Raw genomic sequence first — 22,021 nt, 5'->3', positions numbered from 1 at the left:
AGTAATACTGTCCTTCTCAGTAAATTTCTGCCACGATAGCCAATCAATAGAGCCAGCCAACCGCACAGGAGTTATAGAATTAGCCGACCACTCATAGTTTGCTAGGATTCCCTACACGACCGAAGTTAGATCAAATGCGAGACCAATGGTTTTAAATTTTTAATTGCTTACCGGGCTCGAGTTTGCAAGCACTACCGAAGTCCTAGCTCCGATCTTTTAATACTTTCTCGTTGGAATAAACTTAATAATAAAAACTGAGGATTTTGGATTTCGCTCACTTTAAAGCTAGAATGTAGTCGATTTATTAATATTATTACAAATAGTAACAATAAATAATGCTTTAATGTAAATAGTCGTACAAGGAAGATGAGTCAGTGTAACAGGAGCGTTGCTTTGAAATATAATATTATATTAAGCTGATTCGAGAAGGCGTTCATTATTTCGACATTCTGATGTTCAGAATACTTCGTTGAACAATTTCACGGATCGAATAGCTTGGATTTATTAATAAGTTATATTTATTGAATAATTATCGCTAGAGTAAGGAAAACACGACAGTCATGATTGATTGGTTCGCTGGATTTCGTTCAAGGAACTCGATTCTGTTTCACCAGAATGGAGAACAATAATTTCAGGATGCATTGTTCATTTCACTCACCAACGATCGTCTTCTTAATACACTTTTGTCCAACTTCATCCAATTTCCAGCAAGTTCATTACCCTGTATCATCGTATTGAGAAAGTTTCATTCAACTTTCACCATATTTCTGTTGTAGCACGAAACAATTCTTCTGGGGATAGAATCGTTTTTGTTTGAGGGGTGAGCGTTTCATTTGTTTTATTGATATTTTTCCACGAAGCTGAAAATTGGCAGTAAGGGTGGCTTTATTATGGAAGAAGATATTTGAATAGTAAATAATATTATTTTCATTGTGTTTCCTCAATCTCCCCTTTTTAGATGTCTGTTTTGATAGGAAAATGAAAATATACTTAGATTATAAGTGTATTAACGTGTTAAAATATTCGAAACTAGGAAAATATAATAGTAGGTTTATTTTGTTCGGAGTATTAATACAAAAAAAAAAATCTGATTTTTGTTTTTTAAAATGTTGAATGTGAGTTCCGTCGTTTTACTTAAAATAATTACTTGATTCCAAATAATGTGAATCAGTTACCTACCTTCACTCTAGGACAGAATATTCCTCAACCAAGTTTGATTAAAATCCGTCCAGTCTAATACTGATACGAGAACCATAAAATATCAAAATTTAAATATCACTAAGAATGACCGAGTAACTTATAACAAATTCGCTTGCACTTCACCTTCAAGGTTTCGATCCTTAGTATTCAAAAGTGCCTTTAATTAATTATTACACAAGGAGCGTCAAGTAAGTGGAAAGACCTTGATACACACTTTGATGTTGATTTATGCTTTGTCTTTTTACTTTGTTCTAAATTTTAACTTATTTTTCTTTTTGTATTAAGAGTACTATTTTAGTTATGAAAAATAATAATTATTGAAATGATAAGCTGGCTCAAATATTTTATTTTGATAATTTTAATCTTCAATTTTGCACTTGAATTGTACACGATCAAGCTATGTGCATCTGCTTGATTCTTTTGTTTAGCGAACAAATATTGGATCTACAGCTTCGATTCGAAATTTGGTCGATGGTTTTTTCGATTCGAGTCAGTAAACTTAAAAAAAGAACCACTTATTATTTTATAAAGCTAAAGCTAAGCAAAGCACCAAGAAAGTGATGATGCCGATGTCCATGAGCTCTGGCAGTCTTTTTCTACCTGGGAGCCGATCGTTTGCCTCTAACTGTTGGATAAATTACTTTATTCTTCTGCTGGAAAACATCACTTCAAGTTGGACTACGAAAATATTTTTCAGTTCTTCTTAAAATAAATAAACGTAATAACATAAGTCAACAAGAGACGTGAAAATCTTAATTCTATATCTCTGCGGGATATTTTTAAGTGACTGTTGGCAATTTTTTAATTAAGCTTAGCCGGAATAACTCAGAGGAATGCTGAAGTGCTTCAGACTTTAATTAAAATTAAACGCATCTCATCATTGTGGAAATCTTCTTAGCTTGAATATCATTTTTTGACAAAGGCTAAGGTTTTATAAGGGGCTTTTCGCTGTTCCACGTTGAAAACTTTATAGTTTGTCTTTCATTTTAAATTTGCCGCCTTACTTTTCTTCTTTGTTTATATAAAATTTATATTTCATTTTGTTGTATATTTCCTGTGCCAGCGACATCCGCGTTTAAATTTAACCAAAAAAAATTTGTTGAAGCCTTAGTTTATTTTTATTACATCTATCTATTTGTGAGAACCCCGTCAAAATCGGGCCAGCCGTTCCAGAGATTATCCGGAACAGTCAGACAGACAGACAACAATTGTAAAATAAAAATTGTATTTTGGTATATATACTGGGTATGGGCAGGGCATATAGGGTAATAGTATTTTGGTATTTAGTAAAAACAGTCATATTAATTGGTACAAACAGGCTCTTAGACAGACCTAATATTACATTGATAACCCAATATTCTCATAATATACTGTTATATAAACACTTATATATATTTTATAACTATCCTATGGAAATAATTTAGAATTTTCTCCGAGTCTTCTACAGCGTATAGAACTTTAGGTTAATAGTTTATTTACATGCCGTAGGTCGTTGATCATAATCAGTCATTCAGAAAATTGCATTTTATAGATTAACATGAAAATTTTAACGTACATACAGAGCTGTTTGATGTCAGGAGAATTTCGACACAATGATTAATTACAGCCGTAAATTCATGAAAAAGCAAGTCAATATTAAAACTTATTAAAAATATTCGTACTAAAAATCTGCTGAAATCATTTTGACAAAATGGAATTGAATTATTTATTCTATATCATTATTTCATTATATTATTATATAATTTATGTGAGGTACTTGCGACCCGCCCAACATCGCACGGGTGTAAGAATTGGTATCAGACCAAAATATACTACATAATTTGTTTATTTACAACATCACATTAGAAACTTGGTGCTAGGGCTTTGTGCAAGTTCGTTTGGGTAGGTACCACCCACTCATCAGTTATTCTATCGCCAAATAACAGTACTCAGTATTGTTGTGTTCCGGTTTAAAGGGTGAGTGAGCCAGTGTACAGGCACAAGGGACATAACATATCTTAGTTCCCAAGGTTGGTGGCATATCGACGATGTAAGGAATAGTTAATATTTCTACATATTATATACATACATACCGACAGACAGCTGTTAGCGACTTTGTTTTATACTATGTAGCGATGATTCGTAAGTTCGTTACACGTATCTTACTCACACGTTACTTAATGCATCCAAACCGTTTCATTTGCATGAAACTTTGCAGACTTTTAGTTTTAGTTATACTCCTCTCCCCGACGTAACGGCGCTTCCGCAATCCCTTTGAAAATGTTGCCGATATTTCATATAGCGCTTGTGTCAGTATCTAGGATTATATTGTATTAATAGAAAAGAAAAAAAAAACAAAAATATTATGACAAAAATCATTATGTATACTGTCCACAAATGTTTCTGAATTAAAGAAATGATTTTAAAGCTCGTTGTGAAAATGGTTTAGAAAGCAAACTAACGGTATCACGGTCAATCACTAGTTTAGATTTAGACTAGAATAACTATCAACCACTGAGAGATAATTTCTTACAACCTGTTATACAGCCTTTATTTAATTAAAATACCTTATAATATTAATTTTGAGTGTCGATTAAACTTGTCACCTATTTAAAAAATATATATAAGGGATATGACTGCTCTTTGGACTGGTATTGTATTAGCTGTATTGATCGTTCTGCCTTTTTTAATGTTTTGTAAGTAAATTCTTTCTGAGAGAGGAATTAATAAAAATCTAGAATTTTATTCACATCCGAACAGCTCTCGATAAAATAACTTAAAAGTGAATATTAAAAACCTATAGTGAATTAAAATTTATATTCCAATTATTGTGTCGTAGCATTAGAAATGGACAAGTTGCTGAAAATATTTCAAAATTCAACCATCGTGGATTTAAAGACAGTTGTGTGAAATTCGTTGCCGAATTTCAGTTCTAAATTCTGCGAAAACAAAATGTCAAATATCTGCGATAAAATTTATAGAAACAAGCCGTTCTGACTTCGTTTATTGGATTTCGGATTGAAAGTAACATTACAAGGCTGTTATATTTATTTGTTTCTGATTTCACAAAAAAAATTGAAATGCTGATTTATTTTTTATAGGCATCAGTTTTTCTGATGTTATTTTATATATTTAAGAGTATTGTTTAGATATTTTTTTTATTGCAATCTTTGTCAACAATCCAATATTATTCCCACATATATGTATTTATATTGATATTATGTTTATCGTATATTACTATAAAACTTTTAAAACTCATCGCTATATCTGTGTGTATCTGCAGTCTTTCTGATATCTGTGTTTATTAGATGTTAAGTTAAACATGCTTCTTTTTTTAAGTCATCATTAATTTGAAATTTCAAGTTAAAAAATCATAACAATGTTTAACTAACTATCTCTCTCTCTCTCTCTCCTATGCATTTATTATTCCTATCTGATGGTGGGGTCTGCCTCCCTAGTCTTTTGCTTCCACTTCGCTCTATTTGACGTATCGTTTTCAGTAACATTGCAACTAAGATCTTTTCTGACCACATCTGTCCATCTGGTTTTAAGTCGCCCTCTGGGTCTTGACCATGTAACGTTTAATTAATTATTTATTAAACAATATTAGAAGCTAGTTCCATTTTATGTGTTTAGTGAGATATATTACTACGACATCGATCGACATCCCATAGGTCTTAATTGGATTCGTGCTAATTGTTTAATAATAGATGTTTTGTTATTTACCTTAAGAAGTATGAATATAACTAAAGTAATACTAAGAATAGCATATTTTGTTTCATTCTATTCCTAAGGGATAACTTCAATTTTCTCGAAGGTTTTCTCAAACTACTGCATAATGGACTGGGTGCTTGTAGGTTAGGTCAAAGTTAATGCTAGAAATAAACTCAGTAGGTATAATTGCATTTAGAAAAGCTTTTTACATCAAAGGCATAATTCCAATCCAAGTATATTCCAAAGTTGAGTCAGCGGGGTCAAGGAAAGCAGTTTGAACGGTCATTGAGACTGCATTATTTAGATTAAAATACAAACTCTTAGTGAGGGTCAAAAGGACCCTAAGGGTTCCAAAAAGTGTTAAGGTCGAAACGACCTGATAAATTTGTTAGGGTTCTTGTCTTGCGAATGTTGTTGATAAAGAGATAAAGCTCATTGAATTGAATTAGTTTGACAAACTTAATATAATATGATTAGATTTGGATCGTACAGTGGAGTAAATGTTTTGAGGTACCTACTAACATTTTGAGAATATCTCTGATTATATAAATTTTTATACGTTATATCTATGTAAGGTAAATAATTATTTATTTACCAAAAACCATTGAAATTTTTATACGTGTTGTTACGTAATGCAGAATACGTAAGTATTCCTGTAAATAATGACTTAATAATAATAAACACAAGGCTTAAACTATTTATTTTTAAATCAAACATAACCGAAATTATGATATTACTATCTTCCACCCGCATTTACTAACATAGCAAGTTATTTACACTAGTTTTCCATAAATTTGTGGAGTCTATAATTAATATTCAAGCCTCACAGCCACTTACTGCGGGTGGCATGAAGGTGCTCTGAAACTGCTTACTCATTACAAACTTATACATGCTAAATTTTCCCTAGATGTTATGAACTGGCTTCATATCTACATTACAACAAAGACTTTTCTATTAGTTCCATGATATTGGAGTGTTAGAAAAGAAGTTTTATAAAATGTGGAAATTTTTGTTGGGGGTTAGTGCCGAATTTTTAAATAAGCCGAGTCCAAAAATAAAATAATTAATTGTCATCAAAATCGTGATGAATTGAGATAACGTTGACATGGAAACATCAGAGAAATCAAAGCATATTATCATTTTAAATTAAACACAAATTCAAAATTAAATTGAAACGTTATGATCATTTAATGTAAAGTATTCGAGTTATTTGCAAAATTGTATTGTATTCAAGAATTTTCATTAATATCAGAAATCTGTTTGTGCTAATTTTAGCTTTGACATTACTATGTTGATTGGAGTCTAAAGCTTTGAATAACTAAATTTCAAATTTGAAACTAAACGTTATAATAACAGCATTGGCCCTGATTTTAAATGTTTGAATGTTGATTATGTAATAATGTGATCGTGACGCCACATTCAATATGCTTTATTTATGATACTTAGTCATAAATTTGTCAATAGCGAATTTTGTTGAAACAACGTACCTTACGTTGTTTAACTCTAATCTTGTACTTTGTTATTGGGGATGGTTGTATACGTAAAACACGTGATCACATGCGCTGGAAGATAATGAGTCATGTTCTCATTAAGAAAACTTTACAGACGCGTTCATTATGTTACATTATCATAACTTATAATAGTATAATTACTGACATTAAATAAACTAAGTGACTTGTGGGTGGAGACATGAAATATGTCGGCTACAAATCAAGTTAATACTTCTTAAGCTGAGCGGTTACCAAGCGACCAAAGCTATTTCTCAACGGATACCCTCATCTAGTAGTTTAAGGACTAAGGACTCCTGCAATATTGTACTCGTCTGTTAGGGTACGCTGTAATTGTTAAATAGTTCTTTTAAGAAAATACTTTTGTGTATTTATTACGAGTATGTTGAACCCATGCTCATCCCGTAAACTTACCACTGCTGGCCTGAAATGTCCTCTCCTTTTGAGAAGAAATTGGGCAGAAAAAATGAGGCAGAATTTCGTTGAAATTGGGTACAAGTATCTTTCCTCGCGATCTTTTTATTATTTGCCGCTGAGCACTAGATGGGATGGTATAAATATATAGTAAATTAAGCACATGAAAATTCAGCGGTACTTGCTTGGGTTTGAACCCCGAAAATATCAGTTAAGATGTACGGTTTTATGTAATCTCGGATCGGATGGTATACTCATGTGCCAAATTTACGATATGGTTTTTTATAATCTCTTTTTCGATTTATTTACTTTTAAAATAATTTCTCAAATTAATTTGATAATAGACTAAATATATAAATTTCTTTCGTATATCTTTATATATTTTCAATTTAATTATATAAGAATTACGTACTTCTAAATACAATAATTGTATTATATGTCGCGGTAAGTTGGTCATATGTAACATCATTTAATACCGTTTAATCTCTCTGTCGCCGCAAACTACAGGACGGTCTGAAATATGAGGCTGCGCTGTAAATGATGACGCTTAGATGTACTGTCCACGTTCCGTCATTTGCGGTGTTACGGTGTAGAGCCATGAAAACGTCAATGAGTATACGAAATTAATATTTAAGTAAATATTAATACTAGCTTTTTACTAATAGATGATTTATATTTATCGTTAAATATTGCAATATAAAAAGTAAAGTAAAGTAACAGCCTGTACATTTCCCACTGCTGAGATAAGGCCTCCTCTTCCATTAAGGAGAGGGTTTGGGACGTATTCCACCACGCTGTTTCAATGCCAGTTGGTGGAATGCACATGTGGCAGAATTTCGATGAAATTAGACACATGCAGGTTTCCTCACGATGTTTTTGTTCACCGCCGAGCACGAGATGAATTATAAACACAAATTAAGCACATATATAATATAGTGGTGTTTGCCTGGGTTTGAACCCGCAATCATCGGTTAAGATACACGCGTTCACTGGGCCATCTCAGCTCAATGATATATCTATAAATTAAGATTATAAAATAAATTTTTCTGAAAAACAGTAAAGTAATAATTGAATTTCCGAAAGCTTCTCCCAAGTTTTAGTAATCCCCAAAAATTTAACTACTATGTTTCAATTAGTTGTAAAAAACCTTTTGCGGCTAATCTTTTTTGGTCTGGTCCAGCCAAGCGGTGAACTCCGACTTTAAACAATTTGTGGAGCCAACATTTAAAAATATTTGAGTTTATGTGTACTTCAATTCAAACTTGCATCTTCAAGTAATTTTAAAGTCGTTTTTTTAATTGCTTTCTATTTGGTACATATATTGCAGAGATTTTTTTTTACAGTATAGGTTGGCGGACGATCATATGGGCCACCTGATGCTAAGTGGTCACCATTACCCATAGACAATGAAGCTGTAAGAAATATTAACTATTCCTTACATCGTCAATGTGCCACCAACCCTGGGAACTAAGATGTTATGTCCCTTGTGCCTAAAGTTACACTGGCTCACTTACCCTTCAAACCGGAACACAACAATACTGAGTACTGTTGTTTGGTGGTAGAATAACTGATGAGTGGGTGGTACCTACGCAGACGGGTTTGAACAAAGCCCTACCACCAAGTGTGAACTTGTTAATTGCTCTTGAGATCATTTTTTGCCGGACTTGTTTGTTTAATGGCCTCTAACGATTGCCCGTTACATGACAGTATCTAAGCGTATTCCGGCTTTCGACAAATTGTTTGTATCGCTGCGGTTGGACAACGTTATGTTATGGGTCTATTACTGTCATCGTCTAGATCTCATAACTCATAAGGCTTTAAGAGTCTTATCTGATAAAAGATTCTCTATGATAATTTATTGTGTAGTATTCAAAAGTAATATAATAATTACTTCTTTATGCTCACTGGAATAAAGGCTATTTTGTTTTGTGTATTCAAGGCGATGTTTATTAAATCCAGTTGAATTATCTCTTGTATTTATTTTCTGCAATTAATATTATTGATGCTCAGTAAACTTACTTTTTTATAAATTTGTATTCTGTATTATTATTGGAATATTAGATTTACATATAACCCACACAAAAAAAGAAGAGTGTAGTAACGATTAACTAGTCTTAATAGGAAAAATCGATTCCTATACAGTACTTTTTTGGTGGTTCATGTGGGTATGCTTATAAAAAATATTCAGTTTCATCATGAGCGCTTACGTTTGAATATGACACTTTAATTGACTTGATTTTTAACGTTGTTGTGTTATTTGGATATATTTTATGTGTGTATATGTATGCGTGTACTTATTGCAGACGATACTTATTTTATCTGAGTAGTTATCTGATTTGTACTACCGGTATTGGTTGATTTCATTAAATTTAGTTTGTAGTATTTGCTCGAGTCCAATGATGTTAGCGGCTAGTTTGCACAGTAGTCAAAGGAATCGACTGGTTTAATAACTAGCCACGGGCCATATCGCCATTCATGGCTAATATTATCTATTAACCATATTGGTTTTTGTCTATTGACAGTTTACAGTTTGTATTAAGTAAATTTTAATGAGTACTAGTTATTAATAATTTGTTTTAGTATTTTACTAGTTGATGAAACCAGAGAAATTAATCAATCAATTTATACTTTATTTAAACCAAATCAAATAAAAATAAACTTAATTCAAGTGGGCTTTTACAAGCACTTTTGAATCGTCATTTTACAATTAAGTGAAACAACCACCGGTTCGGAAAGTAGATTCTACCGAAAAGAGCCGGCAAGAAACTCAGTAGTTACTCTTTTTCAACATTTAAAAAATACAAAGTCTGTTAGTTAATACAATTATTTAAATTAATATATCCTGCTTGGAAGTCAACAGGTACTATTATTTCAACATATTGTAATGATTCATTCATAGTCCGTTTGCTAGTTGTACAACTAAGTCATCAAATATGTACACGTGTACCGATTGCCATATGGTTCGGCGTGCAGTTATCAAATACTACTTTAGTGTACAAGGTGTTCCATTTTCAAAATATATTTTTGCTCCGTATAGGTGTACTCATATAAAATTTAGTTTCCCATTGCTCCTAAGCGATCTTACCTCAAACGGTCCAGTCCGGCTGCTGTGTAACGTTGGCAAATAAAGCGGGCACGTGCTCTGTGTTCTGATACGTGCCTACGGAGACTTGGTTAGGGCTGCCAAACTCTTAATCAAGTAGTGTACTGGGTAAATATATTATTTAGTTCGTTTCGTAGGTCTGTATTAAAGGGATCGTAGGTCAGACAGTTAAAATAAAATAATAAAAATAAATAAAATAAAAATAATTTATTTCATTCAAAGTAGTACACTTGTTTATATATCGTTGGGTGCCCCCTTTTAAGTATATCAATACCTGTAGTAGGAGGCCCCGCTCTTCCCTTATGCAATCAGCGGTAAGTACTACGAGACAGCAGTTACAAAATATACTACACTTTACATAATAATTTTCTCATACTAAAACTTAAATAATGACAATCACGGTAATACAATAACAAATTTTATCTAAAATGTGTATTATTATAATAGTATTAATATGTTTGAGGGTATGTGTTGCGTGAGGATCTGAGAGTATCTGAAGCGTAAGACTTAAGCATGTGTTTTTGTGAGTGTGTTGGCTTAGACATGTTGTGAGCAGTGTTTGTCGGTGTGTGTGTGTGTTGTGTGTGTATAAGGGACTGTATGAATGCGTGTGTTTGTGTTTGCCTTGTTTATTTCCAACAGTTTGTTAGGTGATGTATTCAAGCAGGGATTCTATTTCTTTATAGTTACGTTTTAACAGCCAGTCTGTTAAGGCTTTTTTGCAATCATAGTATGTACGGGAATATATGTCCACTTCCTGATTTATTTTATTAAACAAATAAATAGATTGTCTTGAGTATTGTCTTGAGGCAAATTTACTTTTGATAGATTCATTATATGGCACTGTGTACTTCCTGCGTTTATTTGTTAATGGAGGTAAATATTTCAAGCTTTTATGAAGCCTTAATACTGTTGCTATTATATAAAGTTTTCTCACCGTAAGTAGACCACTTATCTCGTACAGTGCAGTGGTAGGGAATCTATATGGTTTGCTGTACATCACTCTTATCAAACATCTTTGAGCTCTTTCCAGTTCAAGGAATCTAGTCTTAGCTGCTCCACCCCAAACAGGAATGCAGTAGCTCAAGATCGATTGTACTAAAGCTATGTACACTTTATTATACACTATATTAAAATCTGCAATTACTTTCACTATTTTAATATATTATAACACTTTATGGTTGTGTCCTCGTTGAGCGCTCAAACCCGAGTGCCTGTCGTTATCCAGCCGTTCTCAACTATCATCAAGTCGTCGCTGTGATTGGTGAACGCTTCTGATTGGCTATTGCAAATTTAGTCAAATTAACATCCAATTATCGAAATATTAATTGATCGGATAAAAATGCTTACAAGAAAAACGTTTTACATATTATGAGAAATAAATAACAATGCAATGAGGTGTGATAATTATAAAACAAATAACGAATAATTATTAGTGTACAATATACATCGCATTACTATGCATACATAATCTCTCACCTGCAAGCTCCTGTAAGTTACAGATGTTCGTAGAAGGTGGTAGTCGCTTTCCGCCAGACGACCTCATTTGATGGAAAGCGACTACCACCGTCCTACTTATATACTATAAAAAAATTACAAAATCCATTGATACATATTTGGTAATATAGCAATAAAATATATTATTACATTTTACTATCACTTACAATTGACAACCCTAACATTTTATACAGTTGGCAACAAAAGTGTTGTATCTTTTGGCTCAGTGCTTTTCTATTAAAAATATGAAATATTTTGTAAATTAATATTTAGCATTATTAGATTTCTTATTTACTAAATAGCTTATTTTGTTCATTTAGCAAAATAATTATATTGAAACTGCGAAATATGTTTCGTTGTTCCGCTTCTCATTTATCGCTTGTATATAAATAAAATTAATTAGATTAAAAATATTTCGTAGTCAATTTTCGTACTAATTTGTATTTACAAATATTTTTATATTATGTTGCTAAGCCGTTATGACCCAGTGGTTAGAACGCGTGCATCTTAACCGATGGTTGTGGGTTCAACAAGCGCAGGCAAGCACCACTGAATATTCATGTGCTTCATTTGTGTTTATAATTAATCTCTTTCTCGGCGGTGAATGAAAAATCGCGAGAAGAAACCTGCATGTGTCTAATTTCATAGAAATTCTGTCATATTCGAAATAAAGATTTAGCTTTTTTACTAAACTAACTATAACTAACAACAACACTTTTGTTGTTGTTTTTTTTTTTATTTATATTGAATCAGTTATAATCGATAACAAAAGTAGCATTCATTAGTCTCTTTCTATATATGTGTGCTTTGTAAAGGCTGTGTCTCGATGATATATGAATACTACTAAATATTACTACACGGTGTTTTTCTTAAAGTATGTAAAAGCTATAACTACTCTTTTAAATGAAGAACTATGTCTTTGGTACGAACAACTTGTATGAATTACATGCCACGTATTTCAACACGTGCCCGCATCACTCGCTACCGAGATTCTTCAGATAAACTGAACAGTTTCTCTAAGCAGACAAACGGAATATTCGGGTCAAATGCAATATGTCCTTAATTTAAGCGTCCTTAAAATATAAGCAACATAACAACAACAAACAACAGCCTGTAAATTTCCCACAGCTGCTAAGGCTCCCCTTGAGGAGAAGGTTTGGAACATATTCCACCACGCTGTTCCAATGCGAATTGGTCGAATATGACAGAATTTCTATGAAATTAGACACATGCAGGTTTCTTCTCGCGATTTTTCATTCACCGCCGAGAAAGAGATTAATTATAAACACAAATGAAGCACATGAATATTCAGTGGTGCTTGCCTGCGCTTGTTGAACCCACAACCATCGGTTAAGATGCACGCGTTCTAACCACTGGGTCATAACGGCTTAGCAACATAATATAAAAATATTTGTAAATACAAATTAGTACGAAAATTGACTACGAAATATTTTTAATCTAATTAATTTTATTTATATACAAGCCATAAATGAGAAGCGGAACAACGAAACATATTTCGCAGTTTCAATATAATTATTTTGCTAAATGAACAAAATAAGCTATTTAGTAAATAAGAAATCTAATAATGCTAAATATTAATTTACAAAATATTTCATATTTTTAATAGAAAAGCACTGAGCCAAAAGATACAACACTTTTGTTGCCAACTGTATAAAATGTTAGGGTTGTCAATTGTAAGTGATAGTAAAATGTAATAATATATTTTATTGCTATATTACCAAATATGTATCAATGGATTTTGTAATTTTTTTATAGTATATAAGTAGGACGGTGGTAGTCGCTTTCCATCAAATGAGGTCGTCTGGCGGAAAGCGACTACCACCTTCTACGAACATCTGTAACTTACAGGAGCTTGCAGGTGAGAGATTATGTATGCATAGTAATGCGATGTATATTGTACACTAATAATTATTCGTTATTTGTTTTATAATTATCACACCTCATTGCATTGTTATTTATTTCTCATAATATGTAAAACGTTTTTCTTGTAAGCATTTTTATCCGATCAATTAATATTTCGATAATTGGATGTTAATTTGACTAAATTTGCAATAGCCAATCAGAAGCGTTCACCAATCACAGCGACGACTTGATGATAGTTGAGAACGGCTGGATAACGACAGGCACTCGGGTTTGAGCGGTTTAGCTTTTTTACTAAACTAACTATAAAAATCAGATTCCAATATCGAAGAAAGTACCTTTTCGTCAAATGTCTAACACAATACGTACTATAGGCGGCTGTTAATGTACCTGTAGCACAATAGCCTTGTTCGCTTGTGACTTGAATTAATCAAGTGGAACACCTCGTTTATTTACCTATTATTCTTTCGAAGGAAAGTTATTGGCATTTTTATAGTTACTTGATTTATGAATCATCTTATATATGAGACTGAATATTTGTTTTTGTTTGTATTCCATGCGTTTATTGCATCTTTTTGCCATGTGTGTAAAAATGTTTCTGTGTTAGAAATATTAACTATTCCTTACACAACACCAAGGCGTTATCAATCTTGAAACTAAGATGTTATATTTTACGTACTTGCAGTTACACTGGGTTACTCTCCCTCAAACCGGAACAAACACAAAACTGAGTGTTATTGTTTGCCGGTAGGATATCTCATCAGTATGAGGTACCCACACGCACTTGCTCCAACCCTACCATTAAATAAAACGTTTATTTTTTACGTTTACTCAATTGAGTAGAAACTTTGTTCGATGTTTGATTTTGCGTTATGATTTCTGGCAAGGAATTGCCGTAACATAATATTAGGTCTAAATATAAAAATACTGCTGACCGTCGCGACTTCGTAAGGGTGAAATAAATATTTTATTTACAATTCGGTTACAATACTACCAAGTCCACTCAAAAATATACAACAAAATGAGTATCGAAAACGATCTAACCATTTAGGAGGAGTTCATTTATAACAGAGGTACAAGCTAGTACAAGTCGTGAATGTTTTTTTTTAAATTGTTGGCATATAATATATAAATATAATATAAAATGCCATAAATTCAAATATAAAGGTTACGGCCACTGTAGTTATGTGAACCACATACCCAAAAATATTATAGTTCTTAAATAATTAAAATATAAAATTATTATGTGTAATTATTATGTGTCATAATTCGTTAAAATTCACCCAGTAATTACTCATCTTGCTACGGGATCGCGCTGTAGCACATCAACTTCTATACCATTCAAGCGATGTGTTCGCTTGGACAACAGGACAAGCAAGGCAAGTACTTATTATTATCACCTTAAAATTAATGAAATGACTTTGTTTCAGAGCGCCTGGTGTTAAACGGTGTGGCTTGATGGCGCGGTGACGCAGCATGCGCCGCGCGCACTACGCCGCTCTACTGCGGCTTCTCATCGTCGCAGGTCTGTTCAAAGCCAATACAACCTTTTTCTAAAACCTTTTTTGAAATCACATTACATGTGCACCTATCAATAACATATGTTCTCGTTCGAAATTTGATTGGAAGGTAAGTCCAACATTAACAGTTTGATATGCTATTCGACATAAATGCGAATATAAGGCAATCAGATTTGAATCCAGGACCTTTGGAACCGCATTTTTATTATTCTCTGGCTGTATATAGAGGAACACACGAATGACTATGAAAAATGCAAGATAATATGGAAACATACACAGTGACTTCCTAAAACGGAGCGCACCATCTGTGCTGGTCGTAAATAAATTATTATTGAATATCATGTCAGATCATGACGAAAAAGGTTTAACTTATGCTGACTAGTATTCCGTGGTCCGTACTTGACAAAGAAAAAGACATAAGGAATTTACGTTACAAACGAAAAACGTATTATATGACATATTTTTATTATTACCTACCTAATGTTATAAATATGTATGGATGATTGTTACTCTTTCATGCATAATCTACTGAAAATATTTTAATAAAACTTTAAAAACGAATGGTTTATATATAATTAGGAGATGTGCCCGCGACTTTGTACGCGTTTGAATTTAACCAAGAATAAATATATTGTAGCCTAAGTTACTCCTTATTACTAGTTATCCCCCAGTGAAAGTCCCGTCAAAATTGGTCCAGTCATGGCAGAGATTACCCGGAACAAAAAGACAGAAAGACAGACAGATAGACAAAAATTGTAAAAAATGTTATTTTGGTATATGTACCGTGTATACATACGTATGCATCGAGTAAAAAAGGGCTATTTTAATATTACAAACAGGCACTCCAATTTTATTATATGTATAGATAATATATAGGCTATTATTTTTAAAGATCGTATGTGAATAACACATGACAACCAATCCCAAAAACGCTAGTGAAGTTGTAATATAAGTCATAAATACGTCAGGGATCAATAAAAACTGTAAGTTTATTTTGAAATTATAATAGAGTGGGAGATTTTACGAATCTTCGTGTTAAAAGGGGGAGTTGGGAGGGCCGTTAAGACAGAAAACGATCAATCATTCTTTAGGCATGCAATGGCGTTGTTCAATAAACGAATGTTATGGCCAAGTTTTGTATTCAGTGAAATGGGAAAATTTCACTAACCTTAACAACTACCGTCATTTGGCTTTTTCTATTTGAAATAAACTTTTCACTGAATTAAATGAAAGTTTCCAAGACGTACAGTGAATGTATGAATATTATATATAATAATAAATATAGCGCATTGATATCACACATACCTGCCCCTGATTTACAAATTTCTGTAAAGATGGAAAGTTAAAAATTACGACTCAAGGACCCTTTTTATATCTTGGGATAAAGATACCAATAATTCGCATGGTTGTTTAATCATCCCATGTAAAAGATATCCCAAGTTTTATGAAATTTCATACAAGAATTATCTCGTAAAACAAAACGGTGAAAAGCAATATATGTAAATTTTGTTATTACATGTACAGATAAGATCATAAATTTTATATAAATATAAAACAAAGACAATTATGTTGAAAACAAAAGCTTAAAACGAATAAAATCTTGTTGAGGCGTGGTGGCAGACTCATAAATCCTGGCTATTGCTCGTAGCCGCCAGCGTTTCTGTAATCGACCCATTGATCTCTTAGCCTCTTTCGAACCTAGATTTTAGCCTCAAGCTATTCTTGAATTACAGACAATCTCATAACATTTTTTAAAAATGTTTTTCTATGTCTTTCCTTGGTAATCAGATTATCTCGTACGGTATTGGTCAGTTCAACTGTATGACTAGTTCTTCAAAAATTATTTTAAGCAAAATCATTAGTATTCTAACTGAGAGCGTTTAAAATAAGAAGTTTGTCACGTTTCATAATTTGACTCACATTACGTGCAAGTTGTAACTTGTATGTACAATTAAAGATTATTTTACAAATTTAGAAATTTATTGTTGAGCTGAAACTAAAAATAATTATACCATTACTTTTTTAATTTAATCCTCTTGTTTTGGCATTGGATATTCTTACCTTGGGATTTATTATATATATGAATTTGAGGTGTTATTATGTATACATCATATTTTAATTTGTTTATTAATTGAGAAAGTTTTTGTTCAAACATTTAACAAAAAATTAAACTACAGGATTTGTTTAAACAGCTATTGCCTGATATTTTCTGCATTAAAAAATTACTAGAAAGGGTCGACCATAACGACCAGAAATTTGCAATAGTCATTTAGTAAACTATTGTTATTAAATAAAGTTTTATGTGATTAAATTACATTAAATTTACACTCACAATTTATATACGAATGATCAAAACTACACGAATTCGCATTTTATTGATATCATAATATGTTATGTGAAAGCGTCGTTTGTAGAAGTTAAATTATTAAATTAATGGTTCAACGTAATTTGATTTTAAGGTTCGAGTCAAGCGAAACCGAAATAGTTTCTAATTTGTCTAAATTCTCCTGCAAGTTTTAGAAATTGATATTTTCAACATTAATAAAATTAAAGGATATAATTTTGCTTTCAATAAAAATATGTCTTTGAACCTTTATACCCATTTAAATGTAAATAAAAAGGTGTGTTTTGGTTCAAGAGGTTCGATTTTTATCAAAACCGGTCAAGCCGTGACAGCGTAACGGACAGACATTGTAACAGACACACATTAAATTCGCATTTACAATATTAGTAAATATAAATTTACAGACTTCATGTTTTTTTTTGTATAGAAATCACATTTTAATCTTTTTTTTTGCTATATGAGATAGGGATAATATTAAAGTTAAAAAAAAAACAGAAATTAAGACACAAGCAACCTTTTTTTATTGTCTTCTAAGCTGACCTTTCATTTGCTTCAGTCACCGAAAAAAATATAAGGGCCGTGAGCTCATAAGAAAAATAGAAGATTGTAAACTGTCCAAAATTTGTAAAAAGTTTATATATTTTTTTAATATTTTAGCTTAAAATAGGGTGCTCATAATTTAATCGGCCCGTTACATTAAAAAAAATAAAACACATTCAAGGATCTCTACGAATTTACCCTTATTATATGCCGGATTGTGACATTTTATACAAGATAATTTTGATACTTACATCATTTTATTACCTGCGGCTCATATATAATATTCAATATTGTTAGAAAAGAGGTAACAATGTTTTTGCTACCAATAATATCCATCAATGATATTCGGAAACAAATTTATTGCAGCCCGTTTCCAAATTCAAACTTTCAGGCTGAATTAACACTGAAATTTCAGTTTTAAGAGACTAAATAATATTAGTCAATTCGAGTCAATATAACAATATTTACGAATTCCCGGAGAGAATGTTCCGAGCTTAATTCGAATCAACATAAAATCATCTAAAATTCGCATTGCTTTTGAAAACCATTGTACATTCAAAGCGTTTCACAATTCATTACGACCCAAAAATAAATATAAAAACATCACTAAATCTTATTCCCGGCATTCGTACAAAGCGTGAAATTTATTTCGCAAACAAAACACCTCATTCATCTTAGCTTTATGCCGGTATTAATGCCAAAACATCTTAATTTATGTAAACGATAGAAGAACGGGGCGACCGAGATAAGTTGAAACGTCACTTCTCAACGTAATATTTAGTTTTATAAGTAATTTCAAAGAACGCTCAAGACGGTTGAGGTCTCGGTTTGTGGCTAATTTAATCAGTTATGGTGGTTTATTTTTTTAAATATTAACGAATACTTGAAATGAATAAAGAAAAAGAAAATTTACGATATCCATGGATAGCTCATGCGGATTAATTCGATATTTGCACCCAACTGCTACTACCTGAGTCCAGACGAGCTCACATAAATTTTCAAGTTATTTTATATTTGTGTGCGTTATATTTGTATAACATTTTATATTTTAGTAACCAATGGAAGATCCTGATAGAAATATATAGTATGTAATATTCAAAAGCGCACTTAATTTTAAGTAGGTACTAGATTTTTTTGCTTGCAAACAGAAGCCTAAAGAGCGAATTACATATTAATAACTTTTAAAATTGACGAATTCCCATACAATCATTCCTCCTACATTTCATCGGAAATTACGAATTTCTGTATAAAATTTCAATCCAAGTTAACCTCGTTAGGATATGAATTTTGTTTGTGCAAATCGAAAAGTCACTTGCTCCACATTGTACGTAGGGGTAAATATCACTGATATATTTCAAGATTACATCTCTAATTTAAATTAGGAATCCTCATTTCTGTAATGGAATAATTTTGAAGTTGTCATGTCAAAAAGTGCTGGTAATTTCAAGACTTAATATACATCATACTGAGCGGTAAACTTAGTCTGACTCCACTCAAGTACGAGTTACAAAGTGAGTGTCTCAAGTCATACGCCATGCACATATGATACACAAACCATTTGCTACAAAGTTTCAATTCTGAGTATATACGAAATTCAAGTATCCAATGAAGATATGTCCTTTGCACATGTACATATATATCTAAAATGACTATCTTCCTTAAAATATTCTCCTCCAAGGAGGAGTAGTCTTAGCCCAGCATTGGGTCATTTAAAGAGCGTTACTTTAAAAAAATTATGACGGTAATACTGGGACTATGCACGACTTAAGGCGCTACGCAACGCAATTCTTCGCCATGAGGACACGACACATGATAAGGCTATTTGCGAATTAAAAATATGAAAATACAGTTTTTACGGATGTGTAGTATTTATATTACAATACCTTATACTACTAAAATTTCATATTAGTCAAAAACAAGTTCCAATTATTTTTGCGCCGATGGTGTCGATATACATATATCATGGCAGTTTCTTCAATTTGGCTCAAAGTGCACGTCAAGCTTTTTTGTGCAGTTAGCTATACTAGAGTCAAGATGGCCCAGTGGTTAGAACGCGTGCGTTTTAACCGATGATTGCGGGTTCAAACCGAAAAAATCGTGAGGAAACCTGCATGTGACAAATTTCATAGAAATTCTGCCACATGTGTATTCCACCAATCCGCATTGGAACAGCGTGGTTGAATATGTTCCAAACTTTCTCCTCAAACGGAGAGGAGGCTTTTAGCCCAGCAGTGGGAATTTACAGGCTGTTGTTGTAGTTGTTGTTGTAGCTATACTAATTTTAACTCAACTCGGTCATCAGGAAATCATCATCTTTAATGAATCTAAAATTTCTCTGTTAATTATTCTGTAACAGAGAAGTTTTTCGAGAACTCACTACACTAGACATGTTAAATTAGCACGTCCAACAAAATTCACGGTCGTAGGAATAACTTTAGTTGCCTCATAGTGCGGTCGTAGTAAACATGTCGCGACGCGAGGTCGCCTCTTTGTTGTTTTGGGTTATACGCGTTATTACATTCAGGTACGCTTAGGTTTTTTGTGCATTTAATTGCACTTTACTTGCCAAAGCTATTACTTTAATAGTCTCAGTGGCCACCCAGTAGTTGAAATTCGGCCATGATCCATTTTAGTAAAGTCTTAATTTAATTATATTATAGTACGACACAAATTAGATGTAGCATCGGAAAATGCAATGGAATAAAAATATAACCCATTACTGCCGATTTACACAACCAATAGAAATAGCTTCCTATCGCGCCATTCGATGCTATTCGTCGTTACACATTCACGCGTCAGAGAAAGCAAGTGCATGTAAATCGACGTGTCATATATTAGGTCATATGATATTATAAATTATTACGTATGTGCAAAGATCATATTCGCATAAGAAATAAATGTTGATAATTTGGGATAGCGTACTCAATTCGGATGTGATCGGTTTAACGAATTTTGCCGATGCGACATCTAAGTTGTGTCGTACTATACGTTCATAATAGATTTATTCGTCAAGAACTCGTAATTCCTCTGTGCTAATCTTGTTCAAAATCAAGTGTCCTGCTTTCGAAAAAGATTTCTAAAAAGTTTTATTAATTAAAGCTACATTATCAGCATTATAATTAAATTAATACACTTTGTATTGTGTTTTTAAAAATATATATCATTGTCAATCTTGTATGGATACGGACATAAGTATGACATTGTTATTTTCAAACGAATCATTTATGAAATTTTATTACAGTATGAAAATATAATAAATATAATGTTATTTAAGGGCGTTGAAAATGAAAGTGAGTCTTCGTGAAAGAAACGATTTGTTCTCGTCGAAGAGTTTTACACTCCATTAACGGTAACTAATTCACAAAATTTTTGGAGTCGACCATTCAATAAAATTCTTTGTAAATTATAAAGTGGCTCGGATATCGACATTAAATTTCACTTAAAATTGATTATGCTAAATATTAATTATTTCTTAATGTTTACCGCCAATTCCATTAACTCTTAAGTATTATTAGGTATTAAAATCGAATATGCCACACAAATAAAAATATTTCACGCTTTTAATACAAATACTTTCAAAAGATAATGAGAAAATCTTTTCTCACGATTTTCATAAAGAGAATACAACATATATGAATTAGCACATGTACATATATACAACATATAAACTTGCCGAAAGAATTTGCATGAAAACTGTTGGTAATTCAAAAGAATTAATTGCTTCTGAAGTAAGATCTGATAAATAAATATGTTCTTAGAAGGACGATGTGTAACAATTACACAATGTTGTGAATGGAATTTATAACTCTCAATGGTTGTGGACGTTATAAGTCACACAGTCCCTAGAATAATGAAAAGAGCCAGAAGCTTCGACGCCATTGGATTTTATATGCAAAAAAATACTTAATTACGCGATCATGTTGGAAAAGGAATTGTATAATGTTCAATCATTATTTGCATAGTAAAATGTATGTTTAGGTGCCAAAAAGGTTCTAAATAATTATGTAAAGACAATTGAGCAATACATAGCCATTATGCGATATATAAATGTTGAAAACATTCACGAAAGTGGTATTGGAACGCAGAATGGAAAAAAAATAAAACATTTCGCTTAAGACTCATTCTAAGAAACTTTTGGATTAAACCTTTTATTGATAAATAAAATTATTTAGAATTCAAAAACAGCAGCGAATGCCTTAAAACTGAAAAACAAGACAATAGTTATCTTATATATATTTTATAATTAATACAAAGGGAAGGAGAATGTTTTACTCGTAACATAATAATCAAATTGTAGCATGATTATAGAATTTTATGTTGA

The 22,021-nt window shown here is 32.1% G+C and overlaps 1 protein-coding gene across 1 annotated transcript in view; it reads left to right on the top strand.

Moving 5' to 3' along the window:
- Positions 1 to 22,021, top strand: part of LOC124543504 — a 209,503-nt gene that overhangs the window by 160,261 nt on the left and 27,221 nt on the right. Inside the window, exon 4 of the mRNA XM_047121727.1 lies at positions 14,727 to 14,821. Within this exon, the coding sequence (XP_046977683.1) occupies positions 14,773 to 14,821 (49 nt within the window). The 5' untranslated portion in view covers positions 14,727 to 14,772. The remainder of the gene's footprint in view (positions 1 to 14,726; positions 14,822 to 22,021) is intronic.

Source organism: Vanessa cardui, chromosome 3, assembly GCF_905220365.1.
Source record: "Vanessa cardui chromosome 3, ilVanCard2.1, whole genome shotgun sequence".
In the NCBI taxonomy this organism is placed as follows: domain Eukaryota; kingdom Metazoa; phylum Arthropoda; class Insecta; order Lepidoptera; family Nymphalidae; genus Vanessa; species Vanessa cardui.
This window is presented reverse-complemented; position numbering and strand designations above follow the sequence as displayed.